The sequence below is a fragment of the Lacerta agilis genome, chromosome 13, assembly GCF_009819535.1.
Source record: "Lacerta agilis isolate rLacAgi1 chromosome 13, rLacAgi1.pri, whole genome shotgun sequence".
In the NCBI taxonomy this organism is placed as follows: Eukaryota; Metazoa; Chordata; class Lepidosauria; order Squamata; family Lacertidae; genus Lacerta; species Lacerta agilis.
The window spans coordinates 23,971,733-23,998,112 of NC_046324.1; the positions used below are offsets into that span (position 1 = coordinate 23,971,733).

The 26,380-nt window shown below is 40.9% G+C and overlaps 1 protein-coding gene across 1 annotated transcript in view; it reads right to left on the bottom strand.

Moving 5' to 3' along the window:
• DENND4A (DENN domain containing 4A) overlaps positions 1-26,380 on the bottom strand; it is a 55,176-nt gene that overhangs the window by 24,285 nt on the left and 4,511 nt on the right. Inside the window, exons 2-13 of the mRNA XM_033167969.1 lie at positions 20,037-20,366; positions 19,298-19,547; positions 17,750-17,819; positions 14,247-14,416; positions 13,203-13,444; positions 12,432-12,498; positions 9,525-9,583; positions 8,595-8,739; positions 7,115-7,290; positions 4,311-4,411; positions 2,057-2,275; positions 1,329-1,474 (exon numbers count right to left, since the gene is read on the bottom strand). Of these exons, the coding sequence (XP_033023860.1) occupies positions 1,329-1,474; positions 2,057-2,275; positions 4,311-4,411; positions 7,115-7,290; positions 8,595-8,739; positions 9,525-9,583; positions 12,432-12,498; positions 13,203-13,444; positions 14,247-14,416; positions 17,750-17,819; positions 19,298-19,547; positions 20,037-20,344 (1,953 nt within the window). The 5' untranslated portion in view covers positions 20,345-20,366. The remainder of the gene's footprint in view (positions 1-1,328; positions 1,475-2,056; positions 2,276-4,310; positions 4,412-7,114; positions 7,291-8,594; positions 8,740-9,524; positions 9,584-12,431; positions 12,499-13,202; positions 13,445-14,246; positions 14,417-17,749; positions 17,820-19,297; positions 19,548-20,036; positions 20,367-26,380) is intronic.

Genomic DNA, 26,380 nt, shown 5'->3' on the forward strand with positions numbered 1-26,380 from the left:
AAATGTATTTTATTTGAAGTAGAACATATGTTCACGTTTTGGAAACAGAGTATTGTTCATACAATGGTGTGTAGAAAAAGCAGTTGCCAATGATACAGTAACATTAGGGTTTTTACAATCAAGTGGCATATAAATTTTATGAAACATTTAGATATTGTTTTCCACGATTTACTGTCATTGTTTGCAATTCCCCCACCTTCAGTCTCTAATCTCTTAAAAAAAAGAGAAAGAAAAGAAAAAAGGCTGCATCTTGGACTTCCTTTGAAGAAATTTAGCAATTCAGTATAAATATGAGAGTTGTTTTCAGCATACTGCTTTCAAAGGCTTTGTCGGTTTCAAGTCATATCCCTTTCATAGAATATTATCATGCCTGGTTTATCTTGAAAGTGATTCCAACAGTCAGCTTCTCACAAAAGTGATATTTTTCAGCCACTCATTTTATGCTATATGTAGAGCAAGGAAACAGGACTAGCTTCGTTAAGCATGTTTCGGTGTGAGTGTGTGTTTATGTAATAAATACATTGGCATGACACACAATGAACATACTTAACCAAGCTAGTCCTGTTTCCTTGCTCTGCATAGCAAAACCTACTGCTGAACAAACCACTGCTCCCTTTGTAAAAAGCCAATTTCCTCACAGGATCCTATGTCAGGGAAGACTGCCTACTGCCGAGAAACTCCCCCCCCCTTCTTGCAGCAGAATTGTCTGTAATCAATAAAATGGCACTTGAGCTGGCCATCTTTCTAGCATATGGCAGGAAAGAGATGGCCAATTTCCATAGTTGCTGAATTTCTCTCAGGTGTGTGACATGCACTTTATGTTGCAACAATTAAGTCAAGGGTACACTTGCAAAAAAACAAAAGCCACCATCTTCAGAACGTTCTGTAGTTTTCAGAAATTTTAAGGGCACATTAGTGCTAGACTGAGTGTCAGCTGTGAAGATATCAACTATGTGGACACTGATGGATTTAATAAAATATTTGGTATCAGAACCAATTAGATCAGTCTTTGCCAATATCGTGCTCTCCAAATGTTAGGTAAAGGTAAAGGTACCCCTGACCATAAGGTCCAGTCGCAGACGACTCTGGGGTTGCGGCGCTCATCTCACTCTATAGGCTGAGGGAGCCGGCGTTTGTCCGCAGACAGCTTCCGGGTCATGTGGCCAGCATGACTCCAAATGTTGGTGATCAACAACTCCCATCAGCAACAGTGGGCAGTGTGGGGCCATGAGAGCCACTCTAAATTACCTAGAGTTACCAAAACCTATGTTAGCAGAGTGTGTGTTGTCAGACATGGTTCAACAGAGTAGTATGTCAGCCACACTTACTTTATTTACACAGTCATCAAAAAATGCAAGACTTGCATCTTTATCACTGACAAAGGAGCATTCTTCAATGAAGCGAATGAACATTTGTGTCTTGGTCATCATAGTGTAAAACTTCTGATGTGAACGGTCACGGCTTTTTAAGAACCCTATAAAGTTAAAACAAAAGCCCAACATTTGATGTTATAAACATGGTTGGCAAGGAAAGCAAAGAACATATACTCCACTAAGAAAAGGAAATCAAATCAACATTCCATATGGGGTCCCCGCTACCATCATCAAGTAGCCACAAAAGTGCAAGAAACTCAAAGTCTGAATGTCATGTTGAAAAACCTCCAAAAACTAGACACTGAATTTAGCCTAAAGCTTAAGTACTTAAGCCAAGGTGAAACCATGGTAGAAATTCCAAGGGATGTTAAATGAACTGCAGGAAGATACTGAAATACTGCCTGGGCCTAAAACAGACAGGTATGCATTCACAGTGTCATAGAATTATGGGGCTGGAAGCAGCATCTAGTCCAACCCTCTACAATGCAGGAATCACAGCTAAAGAATCTGTGACAGAAGGCCATCCAACCTGTTTAAACACCTGCAATTCAACTAAGTGTTACTTCCAATGGGTCTACTCTGAGTAAAACTTAGTTGGATGCAATCCCTTTACAGCTTCCCCCTTGCCAGTCATTTTAACAAAGCAACAAACTGGAGGAAGGTATAACAGTCTGCTCCTTTACCTTGCAGCTCAAATAGGGAACTTGCATCTGTTGCTGTTTCAGAAGGTGCTTGGGTAATGGGTCTTAGATATGACCTGTAACCTTTTAGGATAGAGGCCATGAAACAGAGAAATGCCTCCTGGATTTCCATATCTAACAGATGCAGCTTCTCCCCTGAATGGAAATCATAGTCATTCATAGCCAGCTCCATCAGTGCGTCATCTCTTGGTCTTTGCTGCACTGTGAATAAAAGGACGAAATATGAAAAGGTTCCCAGTATTGAGTTAGCATTTCCTTTCTGCTCCACAGGGCTTACTTCATTATCTCACCTTGCTAAGTCACTTATGCTACTTATAAGTGGCAAGCATTGCCTTTTTCTTTCTGTCAAGATGTTTCCAGACCAGTAAACTTATTTGCATCCTCAATGTGTTATTCAGACACGCGTAGCATACTGTCACAAATGGAGGCAATTTTAATTTTGCTTCAAGCACTGACACACCAAAGAATGCATATCCTACCATCCCCAATGACTATGAAACGCTTATACTAGCTGTCTGGCCAGCCTCTCTGTGACATCAGAACAGCTGCCAGGCTAACATGGCCCACCCTGACATCAGAGCACATCAACCAATGGTACTAAGAGAGACTGGTAAAGCAGAAGGGAGAGACACAGAGGAAGCAAGCATGAGGTAGGGAATGCAGAGCAACCAGGAGGGATGTTTGGCAATACTAATATCCCATCTTAATGGTGGCCTCATCACTAGTTCCCTAGATCTGGTTTAAATAGTGGGATACAGCTATTAGCTATGGCAGAGAAGGATGCAAATCACTAGTCTCCAAGATAGACAAAAGACTCAGGCAAGTACATTTACTTTTTGCAGAAAAGGCGTCGCTATGGAAACTATGACAGAATTAATCTGGGTGAAAACACAGTGACATGCACACAGAAAAAGACAATTTATGTAAGCTTTTGAAATGCATACATCAGTTAGTGATATAGCTTAAGCCCCAGGGTGAAATCTGCCAAGCACTGCTCCTGTGTGACTCCTGGTTATTTCAGTGGAATTTGCATGTGGCTCTTGATGCACACTTACATGGCCTCAGTGGAATAATAAAGGGCTCAAGAGAAATAATAAATTTAATAAAGGAAACCACTGCAGATACCTGCTGCTCTGAGCAAGAGTCTAACAAATCATATGAACTTATCTATTACATCAATATGTTATAGTTCCTCCAAAACATCAGAAGCTGGGTACAGTACATGGTTCTCCCCTCCTCCAATTCTATCACCACATTGTCCCTGTGAGGTAGGTCAGGCTGACAGATATCAGCTGGCCCAAGGTCACCCAGGGAGCTTCATGGCTGAATAGGGATTTCAAATGTCGTCCCTCTGGTACTAGTCCAGCACTTTGACCAGTACACCATACAGGCTTTCTAAATGCATTTATTCATGTTTATCAATAAATATGAAACAAAAATAAAATATAAAGCAGCAAAAATATTCATTGTAGCAGAGGTAGCATAAAGCAGAATGTATTTAAAGCACAATTTAAATGCCTGGGTGAATAAAAAGGTGCCTAAAAGACCATAGAGAAGGCACCAGGTGAGCCTCTCTGGGGAGCCTTTTCCACAGCTGAGATAACATTTTACTGAGAAGGTCCTTGCTCCAGTCCTAAGTTCACTTGATAGAGAAGTCTGATACAGGGAGTGTCAGACACATGACATTTTTAATTTTTGTAAATAATTTTAATTTGATTTTCAAAGCTGGACATTTTAACAAGCCCAACTTTTCAAATACATAACATTTATGCAACCTATTAAACAATAATTCACAAAAGTTCCTGAGAAGTAGCCGTGTTTGTTGTTTGTGCTGTAATAGACTTTTGTGGGATTTAAAGGCTAATAGATTTATTATGGCACAATGATCTGTTTAGCATTTAAGATGCCACAAGTCTCTTAGTCTAATTTTGTCAAAAATCATTGCAAAATTTAAAAATAATGAAAAACCTATTGTGGTTTTGTCTGGGTTCCTCTAGGCAAGGATGGCTGGCTGAGCACTAAACTGAGCTACAGCCCGTTCCCAAATCACTATCTGTTCCATCTGCATAGAATAAGGCACACCATATGTTTCCCCCCCTCTTCAAAGACATCTTTTTCACTGGATTCCCTGAAGTCCACTCCTGCTAAGTAGCACAACAGCTTAACCATCTTAAATCATGAACGACTACAACAAGCCACCGCATATGCCAATCTCTGTGTCATTTCCCCCACTTACATTCTGCTAGCTGCTGATACAAGTTATTTAGAGTGTTCATCAGGTTTTTACAGGGTTTCTTTGGCAAGATCTTCCATGCAATATTTCTCTTATCTCCTGGTCTGGAATAAAAACAGAGGTATTATGCAGAACATGGTCTTTTGAAAATACAAAGCAACAGCTAAAAAGTGTACACATAATCAGAAACGGTTATCTAGGTATGGAAATCTTTATTTATAGATGGCAGTGTGTTTATAAATATGCTTGTGAAAAGATGACATCTGGCAAAGTGTCCTTCACTGCTCTCAGATTATTCAAGCTTCTGCTCTCCTCTGTTGCTGTTGGAAACCTTGCAAGCATGAGCAATGATTTTCCTCCCCCTCACTTCTTTCTGTGGGAAGCACCCTACATGCTGTTTGTTTCTATTAATATTTTAAATCTTATCTGGTCCTCTGCTTCCATAATAATTGATTCAGCTTCTCATCTCTCAATTCCCAGCCTCATTGCCTTGGCTGATGGTTTCATTTCAGTATTTCCTTGAAGCATGTGAGAGTCCTAAATATCTGATACCCTGACACCTGTATGGCACACTCATAACAGTTTACTAATATTTTGGTTTGGACATGAGTAAAGTTAAACAACCACTCCTGCTCTCCTTTTTACAACTGCAATTGTTCTACAGCATAATGACTAGGGTGTGCCTCAGGCAGGGGCATTGGAGCTTTGGTGGTGAACAGAATGGCTGGCTGCGAATGAGCTGGGTTGCCTTTATCCACCTAGCTCCACAATTTGGCCAATCACAGTGGCTGGAAAGAGGGCAGCTCATGTGAGTGGTGAGCTGGAGAAGGAACAGCCCTGCTCCTGCCTAATATAGGCGGGAGGAGTGCAAAAAGCAGCTTAGTTTGTTACTTTCCTTCTCTATGCAACTGCTGTGGCTATCTAGCCGTAGTTGGTTTATAGTAATGCTCTGCCTGGTCGCATTAGGGTTTCTTGCAATACAGCTACATAAATTTTGCCACGAACTTAAGATGACAGGGCCAGAAAGTAACTGAACTTCCTTCCCAGACTGATCAGGCAGGGGGCAAGAGTTCACTTTTCTCATAGCAAAGGTCTGCAAGCAGCTGCTTTTGGCACTGACGGTGGATTAATGTCACAACTGGTACAGCGATAAGGAAGGGGAGGCTCCCCACAAACCATTCTGGGGAGCCCATAAAAGGGACTCAAGAAACTGCACAACAACCAATCCATTGCAATTACCAGTTGCCAGTCATATCCCCACATTGTGGGGACTTTGGACTTGATCCAGGTCATCATCTGCAGTTAACATGAGAACCTAAAAAATTTGCTTGTAGGACCAGGCGGTGAGTCCAGCATTCTGTTCTCAAAGTGTCCACTCTTTTCCCTCAGGGTTACCCAGCAGTAAGGTGGGTGGAGAAGATGGACTGTCAGCAACAACTGTCTTGTCCATATCTTCTCTGCTAAATAATGGGAAAATTATGGCCTGCTCTATACCCAACTCTTGGTATGCATTTCAGTGATTCTTTACCCAACAAAAGTTCTCAAAATCCTTTAAGGCATCAGCCAGGGGAGCCAGTGGCCCTCCAATTTTTGTTGGACTCCAGCTCCCATAAGCCCCAGTCAACATGGTCAACTGTCAAAGGCATTGTGACCAACAACATTTGGCCAACATTGTGAGTCCAACAACATTTGGAAGCCCGCTAATTCCTCACCCATACTCTACGGGAAATCAGTTATACAGTATAAGGCTTATACTGTATATGACCTTCACTTTTGACAAATGATGCAGAAATGTTTGCTTAATTCCATGTCCTTGATTAAAGATGGCAAAAGTTCCCCCTTCCCAAGTCATCAGTAAGATTACGAAGATTAACCATGTTCATATACTCCAAGAGAATTTGAAGTTGAGAGCAGTTATATTAGTAACAACACTGGAACTTGCCCATGAAATCTGTTTCCTTTATTTTACAAACCTATTTCCTCTGTACTCTTCCCCGCTAAGGAATACTGCAAAGCCTAGACCACCAAGAACTGCAGAAAACTAATCTCAGTTCTGCTTTCAGGCTGTGTGGTCTTAAGAAGCACCCTTTGTTCACATGAGCTTTAAGTATTGTTTTTAAGAAAGCTAACTGCTCTCCATAGTACTATGAGGATTAGTGAGAGACTATTTGCAAATTACTTAGAATGTGTTTCATGTACTGGCAAAGGCAAAGAGTTGAGGTAGCCAATTTGTGCAATCTACTAATGCATGATTTCTACAGCAAGGAAGTGCGAGAAGAAAAACTTAAGGTGACAAGGTTAATCTACATTTGCAGGTTTATTCCTTCATAACTGTAGCACCACTGTAGCTGGTATAGTGGTAAAACAGGTGAATCAACAGCTGGAAGGTGTGGAGTTCAATACATGGCTTTATACTCCCAGCCTCAGTCCCATATGAAGGTATTACTAGTTTACATTACTGGGCTATTGTAAGAGTCCCTGAGATAAAATACATGTAGACACTTGAAATGCACTATATACATGCTAGGTAACCATAACCATTAAGTGTGACTTGTATGCCTCAATGAGCCATCATAAATTTAATGCCATAGATCGAACACTCATCACCTCAGACACAACGATTTTCAGAGGAATCAGATCACAAGTTCTGCTGCAAGTCATCCGGTGCTGTGTAATCAAGTGATGCAAATGTGAACGGACTTGCAGTTTTTGGTAAGCAGAACCAGATGAGGTAGGAAACAAGAATTCACCACAGTGCCTTCCGCTGAACTATTACAAAATCATACATAAAAGTTCTCAATGCTTACTGTGAAATGGTGTTTGTATCTAGGTCAACGCAGCTAACATCTGGTGGAGGGTCATAGAGATCAAAGTATCTTGAGTCAATTCCTACTATGAATGGACACGGCGCACTCAAAACATCTGCCAAGGCTAGAGGGCAGAGAGGAATGTACGGGCAGGGCCAGTGGAAAGGAAATATCATCTTTAAAAAAGAGAGAAGAATGTATGCATTGTATATAAGCAAACAATTGTGCTTCAAGTTAAGATAATGATCACAGACCATTTTCCACATATGAGGCACTTTCACAATGAACATTCCCTGCAGATTTCAATTAATGTCAGTGCAATATTGTAGGGAAAATGCAGCAACTCCTGTACTTTAAAATGCTCACTACTAGGAGACAGACAAAGGGACAATCCTCCAGGCAGTGAAGGCTGGGGCACACTGGGATTGGTAGGGTGGAAAGCAGGGAGCCCAAACAGTAGGTGGAGCCAGAGCCAATGACTGGCAGCCAACTAACTCTAGCGTCATCCCCAACCTCTTCACTGAAGAGTTGTACAAAGGCAACACTGAGACAAGTAGGAGGAATGCTGACAGTCAGTGTCACCCTCTTACTTACTTTCATAAGCATAAGAAGGGGAGGGGGGCAAAGGAATAGAGGAAGCGGTCTTAAACTGAATCAGACCAATGGGTCTACCTAGCTCTGCACTGTCTAAACTGACAGGCAGCAGCTCCCCAGGGCCCTTCCCCCACTGCAGTGTACAAAACATTTACAGATGTGACACAAATCACTGCACACTGAGGTTAGAAGGGCAGTGCCCCATTCGCCCTAATGGACCACTGCCTTCAGGGCGCTTTCCTGTGCAAGCCCTGTTGAAATGAATGGGAGAGTACTCTGATTTACTTCAATGGAGCTTGTACAGAATAACTTCCTGAAGGACTGTGCCCAAGGATTGTTACAACAATCTGAAACTGGGTGAGAAGCAAGCAACAGGACACGGAGATGAAGATGGCAAACACTCGCAGCAGCCCATATGCATAAACATCATTGGAAGGTAAAAAAAAAAAAAAAAAAACCCACCACCAAAACAACAAAAAGCTAAATATTTAACACATGACCCCCAGCACGGAGCAGAGGCCAGGACCCAAAGGATGACAAATCCTTATGCATGGGGTTTGTGCTAGCTCAGAGGAATTTTTGACTTTATTTCTTTGAACAATTGACCTTCATGCTGTGTGATAAACAGCGTTTGAAACACCCCCTCGGTTTGACATGCAGCTGGTGTTCAAGCAAAAACAGTCTAAAGCCCCTGGGTCCACAGAACCATTTTTTGTGCAGCTGTGGATCCTGGTCATTGTGGCAAAGATAAAAGATACATACTAGTCCATTTTACACTTGAGCAAATAAGGAATGTTACTAATAAATATCGATGAAAGTATTAAGTTCCTAGAACCAAGACACCCTATTATAGCCATTTAACTGGATAAAAACAAATGCTACTTACAGAGACAAGGGCTTCTGTTACACTGGTAAGGACTGACGGTCGTAAAGAATGGATAAGGATTTTATGCTCCGTCACCGCAAATACAAGGAGTGTTACTGCATTCTCTGGTCCAAGGTTCTGCAGAAGAGCAGAAAACTTTCCACCACTATCAGACAAAGAAGACAATAAAATTGACAGATAAATACTATTTATTGATTACAATGCTACCCTTCCTCCTAGGTGCTATTTTGTCTTTACAACAACATGATACGCCAGCACCATTTTACTAGCTCAAGGTCCTCCACTATTCAGTCCTGCAGCTCAGCAAGGATTTGAATCCAAGACCCTGTGTTTTAAGTCCAACAGCCTAACCTAAGGACGGTCAACATGGCGCCTTTCCAAATGCTGTGGATTACAGCTGTAGATTACAGCTCCCACCCCTCTGTCCATTAACCATGTTGGATGGAGCTGTAGTTCAAAACACCAGGAAGGTTGGTTACTTTGGCCCTAATCACAAAACCACAGTGGCTATTAAATAACTATTGCAAGTAATGTAAGAATATCACAGCACTGAAAATACAGAAAAGCAGCCGTTTTGGATATGGCACTGCCACAACTCTTCCCCTCTTCTCTTTCTTAAGTAAATACATGCATTGTAGAACACAACAGAAGAAGGTTATTGTGATGAACTGAAGGGCAGCAGAAACAAGATGAGGCAAGCTGTTTATAGTTCCTAGTGAATTAGTTCTAACTAAATTATTGATATTTTTTTTTCAAAAAGTTCCAGTGTTTTTCCAGAAAATGTTAAAGAAACAAGGGAAGAAACTCATTTCTATTACTCCAAATATTTCTATTTTCTTCTTGCGTCACCATCAGTAATTTTTCAATCAACCCCTCTTCCCATCCTTCAGATAACGAACATATCACTATTTAAATGTTATTTTTACTTGCCTCAGTGGTAGAGGTGATGATATGGGCTGACTAAGAATCAGACTGTCATGAGGCGACAGCTATAAAAACATAACATAAAAGTAGATTTTTATATTTACACGATATTTTAGACATCAGATAATACATTACTAAAGAAAAGTTTAAGAAAAGAAGCAATTTCAGATCACTGTCTGGTATTGGAGTTCAAACCATACATGAAAAAATAACAGTATACACAGGAAATAGTCATTAGTTCATAGAAGGGATCCCTACTATTTATTTCATTTAGACAAAAATTAAAGACTTCACCATATATTTGGAAAACAGTTCTAACAGTCTTTACTACTATTTTAGTAAACATCAATTCCCCTCGCAGAATTAATACTATTGTCCCATCCATAGCAAGCTGGTTTTAAAGTATGCATACCCTTATTGTTAATATTTTTAAGAAATCTTCAATTGAAAAAGAGGTTATGGCACAACTCCAAAGTCTCAGCAGTTTTACCTAGCATTGGTCTGTTTACTTGCAAACTAGATAAATTATTTAATATAGGTATCATCTTCCCAAAGATTTCTTCAGAAACACGCTTGAGGAAGCCCACAAAAGTATCAGAATTCTAAGACAGAAAAACTTCTCCTTTTAAGAGAAGGGTTAAGAGTTCACATATATACTCATGCACTGTAAAGGGACCCCTGACCATTAGGTCCAGTCGCAGACGACTCTGGGGTTGCAGCGCTCATCTCGCTTTACTGGCCGAGGGAGCTGGAGTACAGCTTCCAGGTCATGTGGCCAGCATGACTAAGCCGCTTCTACTTGCACTTTGACGTGCTTTCGAACTGCTAGGTTGGCAGGACCAGGGACCGAGCAACGGGAGCTCACCCCGTCATGGGGATTCGAACCGCCGACCTTCTGATCGGCAAGCCCTAGGATCTGTGGTTTAACCCACAGCACCACATGCATCACATATACTGTATACTCATGCACTGAGTGGTATACAAATAGCAAATTAACTTTCAGGCTCTGTAAACAATAAAAGCATTCTATAGTCTTACATATTGTGCTCGCTTGCAAGTTTGCTTCTGTGTAAAGCCACTTTCTCTTGTCAGGTATAAAATAGCATAGAATCAAACAGCAGCTTTAGTTGGTGGTGGCAGTGGAGAAGATTTACCTTCATCCCACAATGCTGCAGTTTTTAACTGCCCCCACCCTGGCTGGCATGAACACTTCGAAAAACTGCAGACCACACCAACCTCCTACATTGCATCAAATATGGGCTACTGAAACCTCTTAAATTTTGGAGCACACAATAGGTTTTTTAAAAATTGTGAATACTGTATCGTTTACTGAGTATTCCAAGACATACATACAAATACAGTAAGAGTAGATCTCTTAAACCAACAACAAAAATAAATAAACATACAACTTGGCACATGTCCAACAAAATTCAATCTATATAGAAACCTCACATTTGTTCCACCTGACCCCAAATAAAATATCAGGATCAAGACCAAAGATACTGTGGTGGCAGATCTGTATAATGGATTTTAATGAACCCAGTAAGGGCAGACCCCTGCAATAGCCTTGAACCCTTGACATGATTAAGCTGGCAAAGCGATACGTAACTTTTGAGCGGGGAAGAAAAATTACTGCCAAATAATATGCATTCAAAGAATATGGTTGAAAAAGCTGTAGCTCAGCAACTATTCACTGTTGCTGCCTCCCCACCAATTGTCCAGAGGATACCCTCTCACCAGGTAGATTCACTATGTCAAATTCCATGCCAAAAGGACAAAATTGTCTTGATTTAAATGACAAATAGAATGTTCATGCTTTATAATGGTAAAACAAGGTAAAAGTCTGCTGCCTTAAATATACAGCTGCTCTTGTGGCTATATATCACAGGGCTGGCACTTTGAAAAAGATCTCTACACATGAAAATGCAACACTGTGTCCCTTAACCAGGATTTTGACTGGCATTGAAGAAAAGGATGCAGGACCTTCTCCAGATCTTAACACACAATAAACAGCCCTCAGAAGTTTAGGTTATTTGGTACGGAAAGGGCAGTGACATCACAGCTGCAAGCAGGTGGGTGCTTGAGTTTAGAATTTTCTCAACTTTACCACTTCAACTTTACCTCGACAGCAAGGATGGGGAAGCCTCCAACCATTGTGGAACTCCAAACCCCATCAGACCCAGCCAGCACAGTCAGTGGTCAGAGATAATAACAACAACAATAATTTATTATTTATACCCCACCTATCTGGCTGGGTTTCCCCAGCCACTGATGGGAGCTGGAGTCCAACAACAGTTGGGGTCGCCACAGGTTCCCCACAACTACTATGTAATAAAAAGATGCCAGTGCTATGTGCTGGCTTATCTATTTTTATTATTATTTAAATTTATACTCTGCCTTTCCGCACAAGAAATCTAGGGTGGCTAGCAATGATAATATATGAATGTGCAATATTATCATCAATAAGAATTATATACAAATACAAAAAAGCAAATATCAAAATACATATATATGGGTCACGCATATCTCTTAAACATTAAAGGCAGCAACAACCAACAATGAATTGGATATATGAATGAGCCATCACAGACCAAACACAAAAAATGCAGCTTTCATCTCAGAGAATCATAGAATTGTGGAGTTGGAAGGGAACCCAAGGGTCATCTAGTCCAACTCCCTGCAATGCAGGAATCCTGCCCACAGCCAGCCCTGGATGAGCTCGAACCACCTTAACAGCAAGATGCACTGACCCATTGTGTCACTGGGGGCTCCTTAGGCACACTGCTTTTCAACTGAATGAGTTCACACATTCACCTACAAAACCTTCATGTAATCTAGTGATGCATATACATGCATGAACCTGCTCAAACCAGAATAATATGTGGAGACAGTAAAGGGAAAATTTACACTTGCCTGGACTAAAATTCTTGGCCTCTGAGGGGATGGAAAAGGAACTTTGTGCATAAAGTGGGAAATATGCCTGTGAAAGAAGAAATAATTATTTCAGCTTAATAAATTGAACCCATTTATAGAATACAGGATGCCAGTACATCCAGCATACAAAAAGCATTAAAACATTTTTAGCAGATAGGCTCTATTCAATTGTGTTTGTTTAAATCAGTGCAGAGTTTTCCATAATGACCTGTGTGTTCCATGGAGGCACAAAGAGTAGGGGCAAGCTATGGGGAACAACTTAGCAACCTGCTGGGAACAGAAGTGGCTCTGCTAGCTTTCCAGCAGGTGGGTCACTACTGATTACCAGGAGAGAAGAGGTGGCAGAGATGTTGGCGGGGTGCAACGCACCACCAGGCAGCACCAGATTGGATCTGCTGGTGCATCTGCACTGCACCACTGCCTTGCTCACCCCCTTCCTGGTAAGCAACAATGACCCATCTGCTGAGAAACACTCAGGAAGCTTCTTGTTTGGAGTATGTCCTTATTCCAGGTTTGTTCCAATATCATCAAACCATGATTTGGCATTATATCTAAATCAACCCATAGTTAAGATTACTTAAAACAGGTTTGGTGCAATGTCTGATTCAAGCTAGCAATGAGAGGCAGGGAGCCCAGGTGGCTACTGGCTAGGCAGAATGCACTCTCAGCTGTGACCAGTGACCAGCCTCAATTAAAATTGTTCTACAATAGCACTGATGTGAAATGGACAAAATATCCTACAGAACTTACTTCTCAATGGGCAGGACATGTGGACCAGAGATGGAATAACGATATAGAAAAGTAAGAAATTTCTTGAAAGCATCAAAGAATGGCCAGTGAGAAAGAAGGCAGATGCATTTATTCGTCTGGACTGTTTTGGAGCTAGCAGACTTCCCATCAGGAGTAGCTACTAAACCCAACTGAGATTTCTGCTTTTCTGTGAGATTCTCTTCAGAATAGGTTTCATAGAACTGTATCGCAGCGCCATAGACCTGCAAACAACAAAATATGTGATTTAATGAACATGCTTGTTCTCCATGTATTTGCTTCAGACCCAAGGCAAAGGACTCAAAATATGTATATTTCTCAAATAGCTTTACTTTAATGTACTGCACTTCTTGAAATATTATGAAAACAATTTAAGCAACTCAGAGAACTAAAATATGTAAGTAAAGGTACAATAAAAAGTTGTTTTGTACATGCATGCAGCACTACAAGCAGCTTAAGGTTAATGCATGACTTCTTAAAATGTTTGTTTCAATAGCTGGGTTGCAATGAGTTCCTCGGCAGGTGGCATAATGAGGGGCCATTAATGCCACATCAGATATGGCACTTAAGTTCTAGTGGCCATTATAATTTCTCCAAATGCCTCCAAAGTAGTTTTTCTGAGGGGCATTATGGGAAATGTAAATCTTGCCTCCATCCACCCAACACAGCAGTGTTGCCAGGTAAGCCCATCCTGTTCTACCAAGAGAGGAGGAGGCCTCCCAAGGTCTCTTCGCCTGGGGCCTCTCAGTCCTGGAGCTGACCCTGCTCTGTTAAAACCCTAACTCCCCATCACAGAACTACAGCTTCCAGTGCTCCTCGTGGAGAAGGAATGATGACCAAATCAGTTTAAGTAGCATTAATCATCATGTGAAGTCATTACAGGAAGAATTTTCAAGCTTTCAAACTTTTTCTGATGAATTCCTCAGACTCAGAAAAATGAAAGAACAACAACAAAATAAAATAAAATAAAATAAATAAGAACAAGCTGTACTTGAAAATTATACTTGTTGACAAACTTATCCTTACCTTTTCAGCTGAAGCTCCAGTTAGTACAAACGTAGAAAACACTGGGAGGGGATACTTGCTATTAGATGGCCAACATTCAATTGTTGCCCCCATTGGGAGGCAAAAAAGAGGTACTGATTCTGGTAAGGGAAATGAATCGTAGTCGTCTTCTGGATATCTGCATATTAGACCTGGAGAAACAATTCTTTATATTACTGAAAGACCTGAACTCCACTGAGCATACTTGAAAAACCATTCCTTATGTAACACACGGAACTATTAAGGGGCATGCTAAGAGTTTATTTTCCCAACTTCTGTGCTTCCCTGCACAACAATGCAATCCTTTGCATGCCTACTCACAAGCAAGTCTGAATTAAATAAGTTTTACTTCCAGCTAAGGGTACAATCCTACACGCATTTACTTGGGAATAAGACCATTTAATTCAATGGGATTTACTTCCAAGTCACATGAGATCCAGTTTAACCATACTCCTGAAAAATTATGACGGCCAACACCACAAAATTAAAGAAAAACTACACATATCAAACTCTCAATTGAACATTAGCACCATATTGAGCATTCCAAAAATATACAACAAATTATTAGAAACCCTTCCTCTTTTAAATCAAGCAGCACAGCAGAAATTTAAATTGCCGCAATTAGAGCAAATAAGGAAAATTCAAATCTCAAGATACTTATATTGTCAAACTGCCATCTATCCACTGTTGATATCTTTCAATACAAAATTTTGCTTGAGGTAATTTCAATATACCTCATTTATTTCTGACCTTGTTGACAAATTAAGGAATATCTTCCTTAGCCATAATCAAACGATCCAGTGAGAGTGTAAAATAAACACTTTATTCAGGAAAGCTTTGGGCTGTGGACTGCAATCCAGTTTTTAATGATGTTGCTTGATTCGTATTTGGAATTTTTTTGTGTCTTTTAGGACTACAGTTTCACTGTTTCTTGTTTTGACATGTATAATTTCTGCATCATCACCATCCCGTCTAATACCAAACTTGGGTGGTCCAATGCCTATCCGTTTGGAAGGAAAACAAGGAAAACAATAACCAAATAAATGAAGATAATAGCTTCTTCATGCTCCCAGGAATATTAGTTTGTAAAGGAAAAATACTTTAAAAACAGTAACAAACAGCTGCATGGGGACCAACACACAGTGGCTTCCAAGACTTATAAAACGTAAAGGATAGTTGAGACACAGAAGGTTGCAAGTCTGTTAAGTGGGTGGGGAGGGAAAGGAATATAAATAGAGGGAATTTGCCAAATAGCTTATATAGCATGGGTAGGCAAACTAAGGCCCAGAGGCCAGATCCGGCCCAATCTCCTTCTAAATCCGGCCAGCGGGCAGTCCGGGAATCAGTGTGTTTTTACATGAGTAGAATGTGTCCTTTTATTTAAAATGCATCTCTGGGTTATTTGTGGGGCATAGGAATTCGTTCATTATTATTTTTCAAAATATAGTCCAGCCCCCCACAAGGTCTGGGGGCCCCTACTGAAAAAGTTTGCTGACCCCTGGCTTATAGTATCCTTGGCTTGAAGTAAAGGGGGTGGGGTGGCAAGTGCGTATCACAAGGTTACAAGGAGGCAAGAAAGAAAGGAAACATTTTATTTTGGTATATAGCATTAATACTCTTATGTTTGGGTCTGGCTGTCAGTCCCAAGACTATGTCCTTTAGCACTACATAACACAATAGGAGAAGCAGGGTTTACCCAATAATTTTTGCTGCCCGAGGCAAAAAAACAAAATGATGCCCCCTCCCCCATTCTATGTACCAACCAGGCCAGCAGCTGAATATTACTTCCAAAACAAAGCATCTTCCAGCAAGCTAGCTTAGGGAGTATGGGGCTGGCTGTGGGGTATCCAAAGCTCAATCCTCCAACGTGTTACCACATTCCTTGCCCCTAACAACATCTGCCACCTGAGGTGGCTGTCGAACTCTGCCCTATGGCAGGACCAGCCACGAGGAGACATTTTCAAGTGGGAAGAAATTAAAAGGTGTCCTTTCTCCCTTTCTGCTCCTGAATCCTTCCTTCTACCTTTCTGAAAGCCCTGAAGGGACCGTTGAGGATCCTTTTCCAGAACGCTAAAAGTCCTGAATAGGAGCATTCCTTTTAGGGTTGAGGACTGTTGCAAGTCCCCACTTGCTCCTACTAATAATGAACTCGGGTTCCTACAAGTTTGGCAGCAACACAGGGCCTCTCAGAAAGAAATCTGGAGCCTCTGCATACTAGGTGAACTCTGTCTGCAGATATGCAGAAGAACATGAGTTGGTAAGTTAACGAAAAAGAAAATTAAAAACAAAAACAAAGCAAAACAAAACCATGGTCTGAGAAGGACTTGTGCCATGGGAACCACACTGACAACCCCTATCCGCTGAACCACATCGATCCTATTACAGACGGCATTGCCACTTGAACTGGTTTCACAGCTCCTCCAGTCAATGCAATCAATCCAATTTCCCAGCAATGAAATCAAAATAACTCAACATTTCATTCTGCTTATTCAATAGAAGGCATACTGGATAAAAGCCTCCTAAGCAATGCTGCGTTCATTTCAACTGGGCTTGCCCAGGCAAGCTCCAGGGAGAGGATGAGCTTCTGTACTTGGCAGATGTACCTGTGTGCCTCCAAAATATCCCAATTAAAGTGACTCAGGGTTGTGCATTCCCCCTCATTTTGTTTTACAAAAGCATAGCAACAACAGACCACCCATTATGCCGTATCAAAAACCATTACTGGACCTCCCATTAATTTCAAAAGTGGGGGAAGAGAAGTGGGGGAAGAGAAAGCTTTTCACGAAAAGCAACCGCAAGTCAAATTCCCTGACAAGGGAAGAAGAATGTGGGCAGCATGGAATATGAAGGCCTGCGCACAGCTCACCATTTTGGCCTTGAAAATTGGACCTCCCTCTTCTGCCTTTTACTTCTGCTCCCCTTCCCTTCTCTTTGTTTGCATCTCATCTGTTTAGTTTGTAAGCTTGGTGACAGGGCCTGTCTCTCATTTTTTTAAAAAATGTCATTAATATGAGCTACTTTAGAAGTCAAGAATGGTCTGGAAAATGGAATAAAAATATAATAAACAACCTCCAAAGTCCCTCCAGGCCCACTGAACCAAGTCTTTATCCTGATTGTCATAAATGAGAATGTGTACACACCACACATTTAAAGCATGTCTTCTTCCTCACGCTCCACAACACACACACCCTAAATCCTAGGAACTGTAGTTTGTTAAGGGTGATGGAAATTGTAGGTCTGTTTCAGGTAAACTACAATTCCCAGGATTCAGTGGGGGGTGGGGTGCTTTAAATGCATAGTGCATAGGCAGCCTGCCTCTCAAAGTGACATAACATTCTTGGTCTTCTTGATATTTCAGAATTTTCCCGCGTTAGTGTAAATCCAGTCTAAGCTTACATAAAATAATTAATCCATAAATAAAATTGGTCTACTATATGCAGCCAATAAGCATTATTATAAATAAATAAAACCTACAGATGACTTACCAGCTTTGTATGATATGGTGTTTGTTTTTGCCACAGACTTCTTATAGCACAAGTACACTGCTGAGCCCCACTGCAAGAGAAGTGCAGAACAGGGTGAATTAGTTGACTAGGCAATGTAGAAAGACAAGAGTACAATGCCACAAGTGGGAAGGGTAAACAAGCCTGATCAGACAACTTGTAAAAGGTCAAATTATACTCCTTTAAAATGGATTTAATGATTGTAATGAATAATGGAAGCACTCTTGTGTGTCAGATGAAAGAACCCGACTCAAGGTAAAAACAAAAAACTATTTTCCTGGGCAAGCTTGATTCATGCTGAAGTTTAAGTATTCTATAACCATGCTTGAGTCCCTTAACCTGTAATTTTTCACTCTATGACTCATTGTTAGCACAAAATCTCATACAATTTCATAATTTTTGAACAGTATCAACTTCTCTCTGCTGCTGGCAACGTGTCAAGGTAAACAGAAATTTACAGTACAGTATTCTGATAAATTTTGTCACAATTGGTAAACCCAAAGGAAGACAAGAATAAAAAAGAGAGGGCTACCAACAAATGTCTGCAGCACATAAACACTTTTGGAATGTAAAATGAGTACTTTCATGCACTACATAAGCCATAATGGGTACTACAAATGAAATACACTTGATTTTGTAGTTTGCTCAGGTTTTGTATATGTTTTAGAGTAGCTCAGACAGCATTCGTAACAGAGAAATGAGGAGCAAATATTCATTCCCACTGATTTCAGTAGCATTTTAATAACTTCAGTTTATAAAAAACCTTGTGCAGCTCTCACTTATTGCAAAACAAATGATTATGTGCCATAAGTGAAAATCATGAAAGATGTAAAAGCCCTATTCCAGAGGCTTGGTTAACCTGCTCAGAAAACAGCATACATTCCTACTTCAAACACCCTTGAATTCTGGAATGTTGTAAATGAGTCCATAATTTGAAGCATTTTAAGAACTGTCTTCTAAGCTACCCTGTGTATATCAGGGTATATCCTACCCCTCCAACACACCCATGATTCTCTGCCTTTTCTTTTATCCTAGAAAGTGGTGCAACCACATTTTATCATTGAAAAATCGCACTATGGCCCAATGAGATAAATAAGAATTTTCAGTTTAAATACACAAGAAATTTTCAGTTTAAATACACATTTATTGCTAAAAAATAAATAAAAAGGACTTTAAAATATCAAATAACTTGACAATGATTTGATCCCACAAAAGCAAAAATGATGGAAAACAGCAGTGCATTAACCACAGGCTTTCATGCCACAGGGCACCTGAATCATACTATTTCTATTGAAAAACGCTATCACCAGAAATCCATTCAATTTAACTTGCATTTAAAATATTCTACTGAAAACCAAGTAATGGCATCTTATATACTTTTTGTGCAATTGACAATTCATATAGAAGGCCTGCAAGAAGTGCTATCCCAGTGTTCTGTGTATATAAATTACCGTAAATAATAATAACTACATTGTAAGCATTATAAATCAATTAAACAGTATTTTCTACAAATCCAGAAGTACATCTTACCATACTGCTGTTCAGATTCTTGTCAACCTTGCAGAATGTGTGTGGTGGGGTTTCTCCTTTACTTGGTATAATTATGCATATGTCTGTGACAGCCAAGGTATTCTGAGTCATGTTCTCCAAGGCTCTTCGGAATGTGATGTATACTTTTTGCGATGAAGCACCACCACTGATATTTGCAGGGCGGCCATGCGGAGTTGCTTGGATGATTTCACAACCCTGTTTTAATCTCTCTTTCCCATCATATAAAACCCTAGACAGAAGACAAACCCAAAAGCACAAGGACAAGTTTTTAGAAACAACAGGTAAGGAGTATTGCAGGGAGTGGGGAGGAATCCTGCTAGGCTCTGCCCATAATATACCACAGTCCGCTATGCTCAACAAAGGTGCAACAAATCCAAGACTTCTGACACTGTGTCTGTACTAAACCGACAGTGCACCAAGCTCCTGCTGCCTTGCTCTTTCACTTCCCCATCTCGGTAAGTGGCAGTGACACATGGCACTGGGAAGGAAGGTCAGCAAAACAGTCCCACCTGCACCCCACCTCAGAGCATACCCCACTCCAGTTTCTCCCCTGAACTGCCAGCTCTACATTTCTATGATTCTATATCCATCAGGTTCTTCCCCAATTTTGCCTCCAAACAAAACCTAACGGACCAATGTTTTTTAAATAAAAAGTTAGCAGCTCTATTCCTTAGTAGTGCAACATAGATATATCTCAGCGTTAATAAAATTTACTCACCCCAAGTCAGTAAGTGGGGGCTTGTTTCTCCCTCTCCTGTAGCACAGATATATTTGTGGTCCCACAAGGCTGCCATTGTTGAGATCTGCTGACAGTCCTGATGGAGTAACATCTATGCATTTGTATCCATGAGGCACTTCCTCCCCCAGAGATTTAATTATCACCGCCACATCTGTGATTGGCTCTTTTGGCTTTGCAAGCTTGTGACAAGCATCGTTGAAGTGGATTTCCTCCTCTAGTGGTTTTGAAATATCAGTCAATCCTGCCACAACAAAGTAGTCAGCAACACGGGCCCCTCTGTCTTCCATCTTCCATCACAGAAAGATCTGGCTAGCAAGGGATGAAAGAAATAGGGGATATAGTAAAACTGAAAGAACAAGAAGGTCTCTGAAAACCACCAACCTTAAGAGTACACTGAAAAGCATTACATTTTTCTCTGATGCCGTTGCCAAGTTTTGTTCTACGTAAAACAGACTTTTCTCTCTCCTTTATAATGAAATAAGCACATGGCTTTCATACCCAAGATCCAGTTTCAATAATGTCAGCACAAATGTGCTAGCTTCTGAACAGCTTGTTGAGTTTAATGTGCTTGCACAGATGTGAGGCCCACAAGCTCACACACTTGCCACGGTAATGCGTTATCTTTGTAATAAACTGCATTACTTATCAAAATAAAGGAATGGAATATTTTCCAGCACCAACATCTTCGGGAGCACACCTTCTGTATATTAAATGTTAATTCAAATGAAAACCTATCCTCAACACACACAAGTGGCATGGGCCAATGAAACGAAACACTCCTAAAGCTACAGGGCATTATATAAGCATCTGCTCTTAACAGCTTAAATGATGCAACAGAGCTTAGTCACTTGCCCAGTGTCCCCCCCTTTTTTTAGAGCATTGGGTAAAAGCAGAGCGAACAACACAAACATCTTCCTCATGGCAATATCAGAGTGTATAACTGACAAACACAAAGCATTCTTTAAATGGTAAACAGGCTGTTCTGAAGAACCAAGGGAGAAAGAACTGGGTTAGACTACGAATTACCAGTGTGTGAAGACAGCTTTGAGACAGACTGGAGCTGGAAACAGGCAGTAGATTTTTCAGAGCTGAAAGTAGCATGAGAAAGGCACTATCACTCATGGTACACATCCTTGTCTCGCTATCTGATCTGATTAAACAGTTTGCCAGACTTTTGTGGTACTTCAAAACCGTGCAACACTGTGTGAACAGTGACTAAAATAGAACAAGAAAATGTGTGTATACAGGATAGGCTATGATGGCTCTATCAGGGCAGCCTTGATGTTTTATTTACAGTCGTACCTTGGATTACGTACTTAATTGGTTCCAGGTTGCTGTACATAACCCAAAATGTACATAACCTGAACAACGCGTTTTGCGCATGCGCGAAGTGTGCAGAACGCTTCTGCGCATGCGCGGATCGCGCGCCATGCGGGTTACACTTCTGGGTTACGGGAGTACATAACCTAAAAAGTACGTAACCCAAGGTACAACTGTATATTACTGGCATATATTGCATAACAGTCACTCATCATTTTATCCACTTTGTACTCTAATGGCCTAATAGCTGTTATCCCAGCCATTCAGTGATGGCATTGTTATTGTCTGATTGATTTTGTTCTGCATTTACTGATAGGTATTACATTGGAGAAGACCTCGGTTTTTTTAACCTGTTGGCAAGCATACTTGAATCAATAAATTATTCAAGTACCAGTATAAACTTCTCTTCCCCCCCCCCCTGCTCTGACGTATGGCAGGCCACTCAGATTCATTCTGTGGGTGCATGCAAAACCCGAGGGTGAAGTTTTTGAAAGCCAACAATAGAAGACAGATGGCCTGATCCAAACCCTTAAAAAAGACATCTCATCACGTTATCAGTTGAGCAATGCCAAAGTCTCTCAGATATCCATCCTGCCTCATCACAGGAAACTTCCTTCCCTTTTTGGACTTCCGAAACGTCACTAACCACAAAGAGCAGCAACTCATTTTGGCTTATTGTAGCATTTAGATCAGGGTTATCTATTCTCTATTGTCCTTCTAGTTCAAACCCAGCTGAGAACATGTGTTTCTACCATGCAATAATCTAAGAAATCCTACAGGTTAAAACAGGAAGCCACATGCTACTAACAATATGGTCAATTTCCCAACAGACAGCTTGTGTTACTTTGATACAGATTCTGTGCAAGCATAAAATTTGTTACTGACAGCAGAATTCAGCAGCAGTTTATATTGACATTATGGCTCTTATTTTTCCTTTGGCTAACAGATTTATCTTAAGAGATCCCTAGCCATTGCACAGAACTACGATTCACAAGGTCCCCTTGGGAGACGGAATGACTATTTTTTAAGTCTGTAGTACAGTATACTGAAATTGAGAAAGTCAACACAGATTCGTGGCCACTAAAGGAAAGATCATGTGGAATGATAAGAAGAGATACTTTCTGTCAACATAAGAGCACATGCCACATCCATCAATGTCAATACTATATTGATTAGGTGGAGAAAAATAACAGAATACTTGGGCTCTGGACAAAACAATACAGAGAGACTGGCCTGAAACAGGGCAGATGAGCTTGTACAAATTCTTCCTGCATCTGCTCAGGGATATATTTTTCCTGTTTCCACAGACGCACACAAACCCTTAATCGTGGGTGTTAGCTTATGTATAAAAAGGGTAAAGAGATTTATTTTTAATTGAAATAAATCAATACAATTTCAAATGCTTTCCCTCAAAATTTAATCACTCCTCTGAAAAGTAGTCTCCCCCTCCCACTCACCATTTTAAGCAGATGCATGGAGGTTGCCCAGTTGTATAAAGCCAACCAGACACTCTGGCAGAACAGAGAAAAGAAAACAGAGATGACTCATCCCCAAGCCGAAAAGTGCAGTCCTCTCCATCCAATCTCTATAAAACAAGCTAATCCTCCTTCTAAATTTTTAATTCTCAAAGATGAGGCAGGCTATGATATTAGCGAATTGCAGGTTTTGAAAACAGAATTTAATGAGGTCTCCCACTTAAGCTAGTTTCTTACTGACTAAACTCGCAATTATTATAGAGTCCATTTCTGAAAAATTATAGTTTTGCCTAATCTTAGCACTTTTACACTTTTAAAGATAAAAATAAATGTTTTTCTTTCCTCTCCTGTGGAATGTCAAAACATCCAACCAGTCCCATTTCCAGCTACAAGACTCAATGTTCCAAAAACTACTTAAGATTGGGTCATTTCAGCCTTCTACTATGTCATATGATTGTTGCTCAAGAACCTCTGGTTTCATTTCTGGAAAACTGAAGCAATGTGTTTAAATCAAATATTACATCAATGCCCTCTTTTCATAGAATCATGGAATGGTAGAGTTGGAGTCGCATTTAGCTATGTGAACAAACCCTTCTTTGAAGATAAGTCCTGTTGAATTTAGGGAGCAAGCCTAAACTCCCAGACAGGGGGCCCAAATCACAGGATTTCCAAGTTGGAATGGACCCAAAAAGTAATTTAGCCCAACCCCCTGCAATGCAGGAATCACAGCTTAAATAATCCCTGAGAGTTGGCCATCCAACCTCTGCTTTAAAACCTCTAATGAAGGAGAGTCCACCACCTCCCAAAGTAGTCCATTCCACTGTCAAACAGCTCTTGCCATCAGAAAGTTCTTCCAGCCAGAATGTTCTTGTAACCTGAATCCACTGGTTTAGGTCCTAACCTCTGAAGGGCTGTTGGATGTTGCAGACTTGCCCTTCTGCCAGTGAAGAGGCAGGTCCGATGCCAGAGGGCTTGTCATGGTGGCAGCAAAGTCTACCACTGTTATTCCACCATCATCAGTGCTCATATGGTGGCATGGTTTGAAAGGGAGTATGTCATGAACTCTGAGAAGGCCTTGGGGTCTTCAGAAAGAATAGCATTCCAACCATATAGTTATTTTCCCTCCCATAAAAACCAATGGGATAAACATTTTTAAGAAAGTAAAACTCTTTTAAAAAGGGGAGGACAGAAGGAATAAAGCTGTCCCCCAGCTTCCATCCAGGCTGCCACAAGCCTAGCAAAACTGAGGGAGTGGTGTTGCCTCCGTCACGGACACTCCCCACCCCCCATTCACCCAACGGACCTTCATAAAATTGTTCTGCCTGTAGGACTCAGGGCAGTTCTACACCTTACATTTAAAGCACATGTTGTTGTTGTTTAGTCGTGTCTGACTCTTCGTGACCCCATGGACCAGAGCACTAAACAACAACATAACTTCCCTCAAAGGTATCTGAAGAAGTGTGCATGCACACTAAAGCTCATAACAGTAACAAACTTAGTTGGTCTCTAAGGTGCTACTGGAAGGAATTTTATTTATTTTGTTTCCCTCAAAGAGTTAGGGGAACTGCAGTTTGTTAAGGTTGCTGGGAACTATGGCTCTATAAGGGAAACTATAGCTCCAAATAATCTTTTGAGGAAGTTATGTGTTTTAAATGGGCATTGGTTGTGCTTTAAATGTACTGTGTGGATCAAACTTGTCAGCAAGCATACATAGGACCCAGCTAGTCCTAGTTCAGGATATTTAGATTTTATAAAGCACAAGAGCCCAGTATAACAATTTGGGGGGGGGGGGAACCAGCAAAACAAATGATTTGTGCACAGAAGTGGGACAGGGCAGTCAATCTTCGTTGCCCTTAGTTTTACTTTGATACAAAGATTTTTTGCTCTATTTCCTATAAATAAAACTGACTTGATAAAAAATTACAGAGATCCCAAGGAAACCTCTCATTATTTAGGGCTCCAGTCTGCAACTAGCTTTGCCAGAAGGTGACTTATTGACAGTACCATGTAAAAGCCTCAACTGATTCCCCACATTTATAAAACCCTGCAACCACAACCATTATTCTTTCCATAACACACACCCCTCTGCTGGCTTTGAATTTGTAACTGGAGGCCTAAAATTCCTCCTAAGGGAGCTAGATTTGACTCAAGAACTGCCAGTAGCTGACACCTACTTTAGAGAGATGATGAAAATAATTCCTATGATTAATGATTAAATTTAGCACTACAGTTCTGAATCTTCATGTAAATTAAAAATATAAAATTATAAATTACAGTTATCTGCCCAATACTGAAATCATTTTTCCACCTCTCACTTGGAATCTTGCCCTTTCAATATTTGCCAGAGGCTGCAACTCTAACCCCCCCCCTTACCTGAGAGTAACCCCCATGATTGAATTCAATAGTACTTACTTCTGAGTAGACAGGATTGCAGTTAGGTAGTAAGCACTAGGATTATACAGATTAGTTCTGCATTTAATCATCTAGAAAGTGAAATATTTAAGTGCAGACTGACAGAGTGTGTAGGGGAAATGTGAAACTTACTAAAAAGCAAATTGTGCTTTCTTCAAATGTTCAGTTTCAATAGCCACATACAAAAACTCACTTTCCAACTTACACATCAACATGTACTGGTATCTTGGTTGAGAGTGGGTCAGAGACACATTTGTGCATTCTTTAAATAGAACATGAGATTAGCAGAGGCCCAAGGCCACCAACATAATTAACAAGCTGTTATGTGTTATTAGTATCTAGCCTGCTGACTTTTCTAGTTACAGTATTAGAGACAGGACAGCAACAAAAAGTCTCAGCCTCCAGAGCATACACTGTTGCTATGTTAGTTTACACTAATCCATCCATTTTTAAGGTCACCTGCTGTATGTAGCCAAGAGAAATGCATAACAAAAAAACAAAACACACAAGAGGGTGGGCCAAGACGGACCTGCCATGAAGCAAGGAGAGATCAACATAAACTGGCACAACCTGAGTGCTGTTAAAGGCAGCAGAGTGAGAGGCGAGTGGGTCTGCAGCACGGAGCACTATTATAAGAAGCTGCCTTATACAGAGTAGGGCCACTGATCCGTCTAGTTTAGTATAGTATTATCTACACTGACTGGCAGTGGGACGCGGGTGGCGCTGTGGTCTAAACCACAGAGCCTAGGGCTTTCCGATCAGAAGGTCCCTGGTTCGAATCCCCACGATGGGGTGAGCTCCTGTTGCTCGGTCCCTGCTCCTGCCAACCTAGCAGTTCGAAAGCACGTCAAAGTGCAAGTAGAAAAATAGGTACCGCTCTGGCGGGAAGGGAAACGGCGTTTCCCTACGCTGCTCTGGTTCACCAGAAGTGGCTTACGGAAGCTGTTCGCCGGCTCCCTCAGCCAATAAAGCGAGATGAGTGCCACAACCCCAGAGTCGTCCGCGACTGGACCTAACGGTCAAGGGTCCCTTTAACTTTACACTGACTGGCAGCAGCTCTTCAGGGTTTCAGACAGGAATCTCTCCCAGCCCTACCTGGAGATGCCAGGGCTTGAA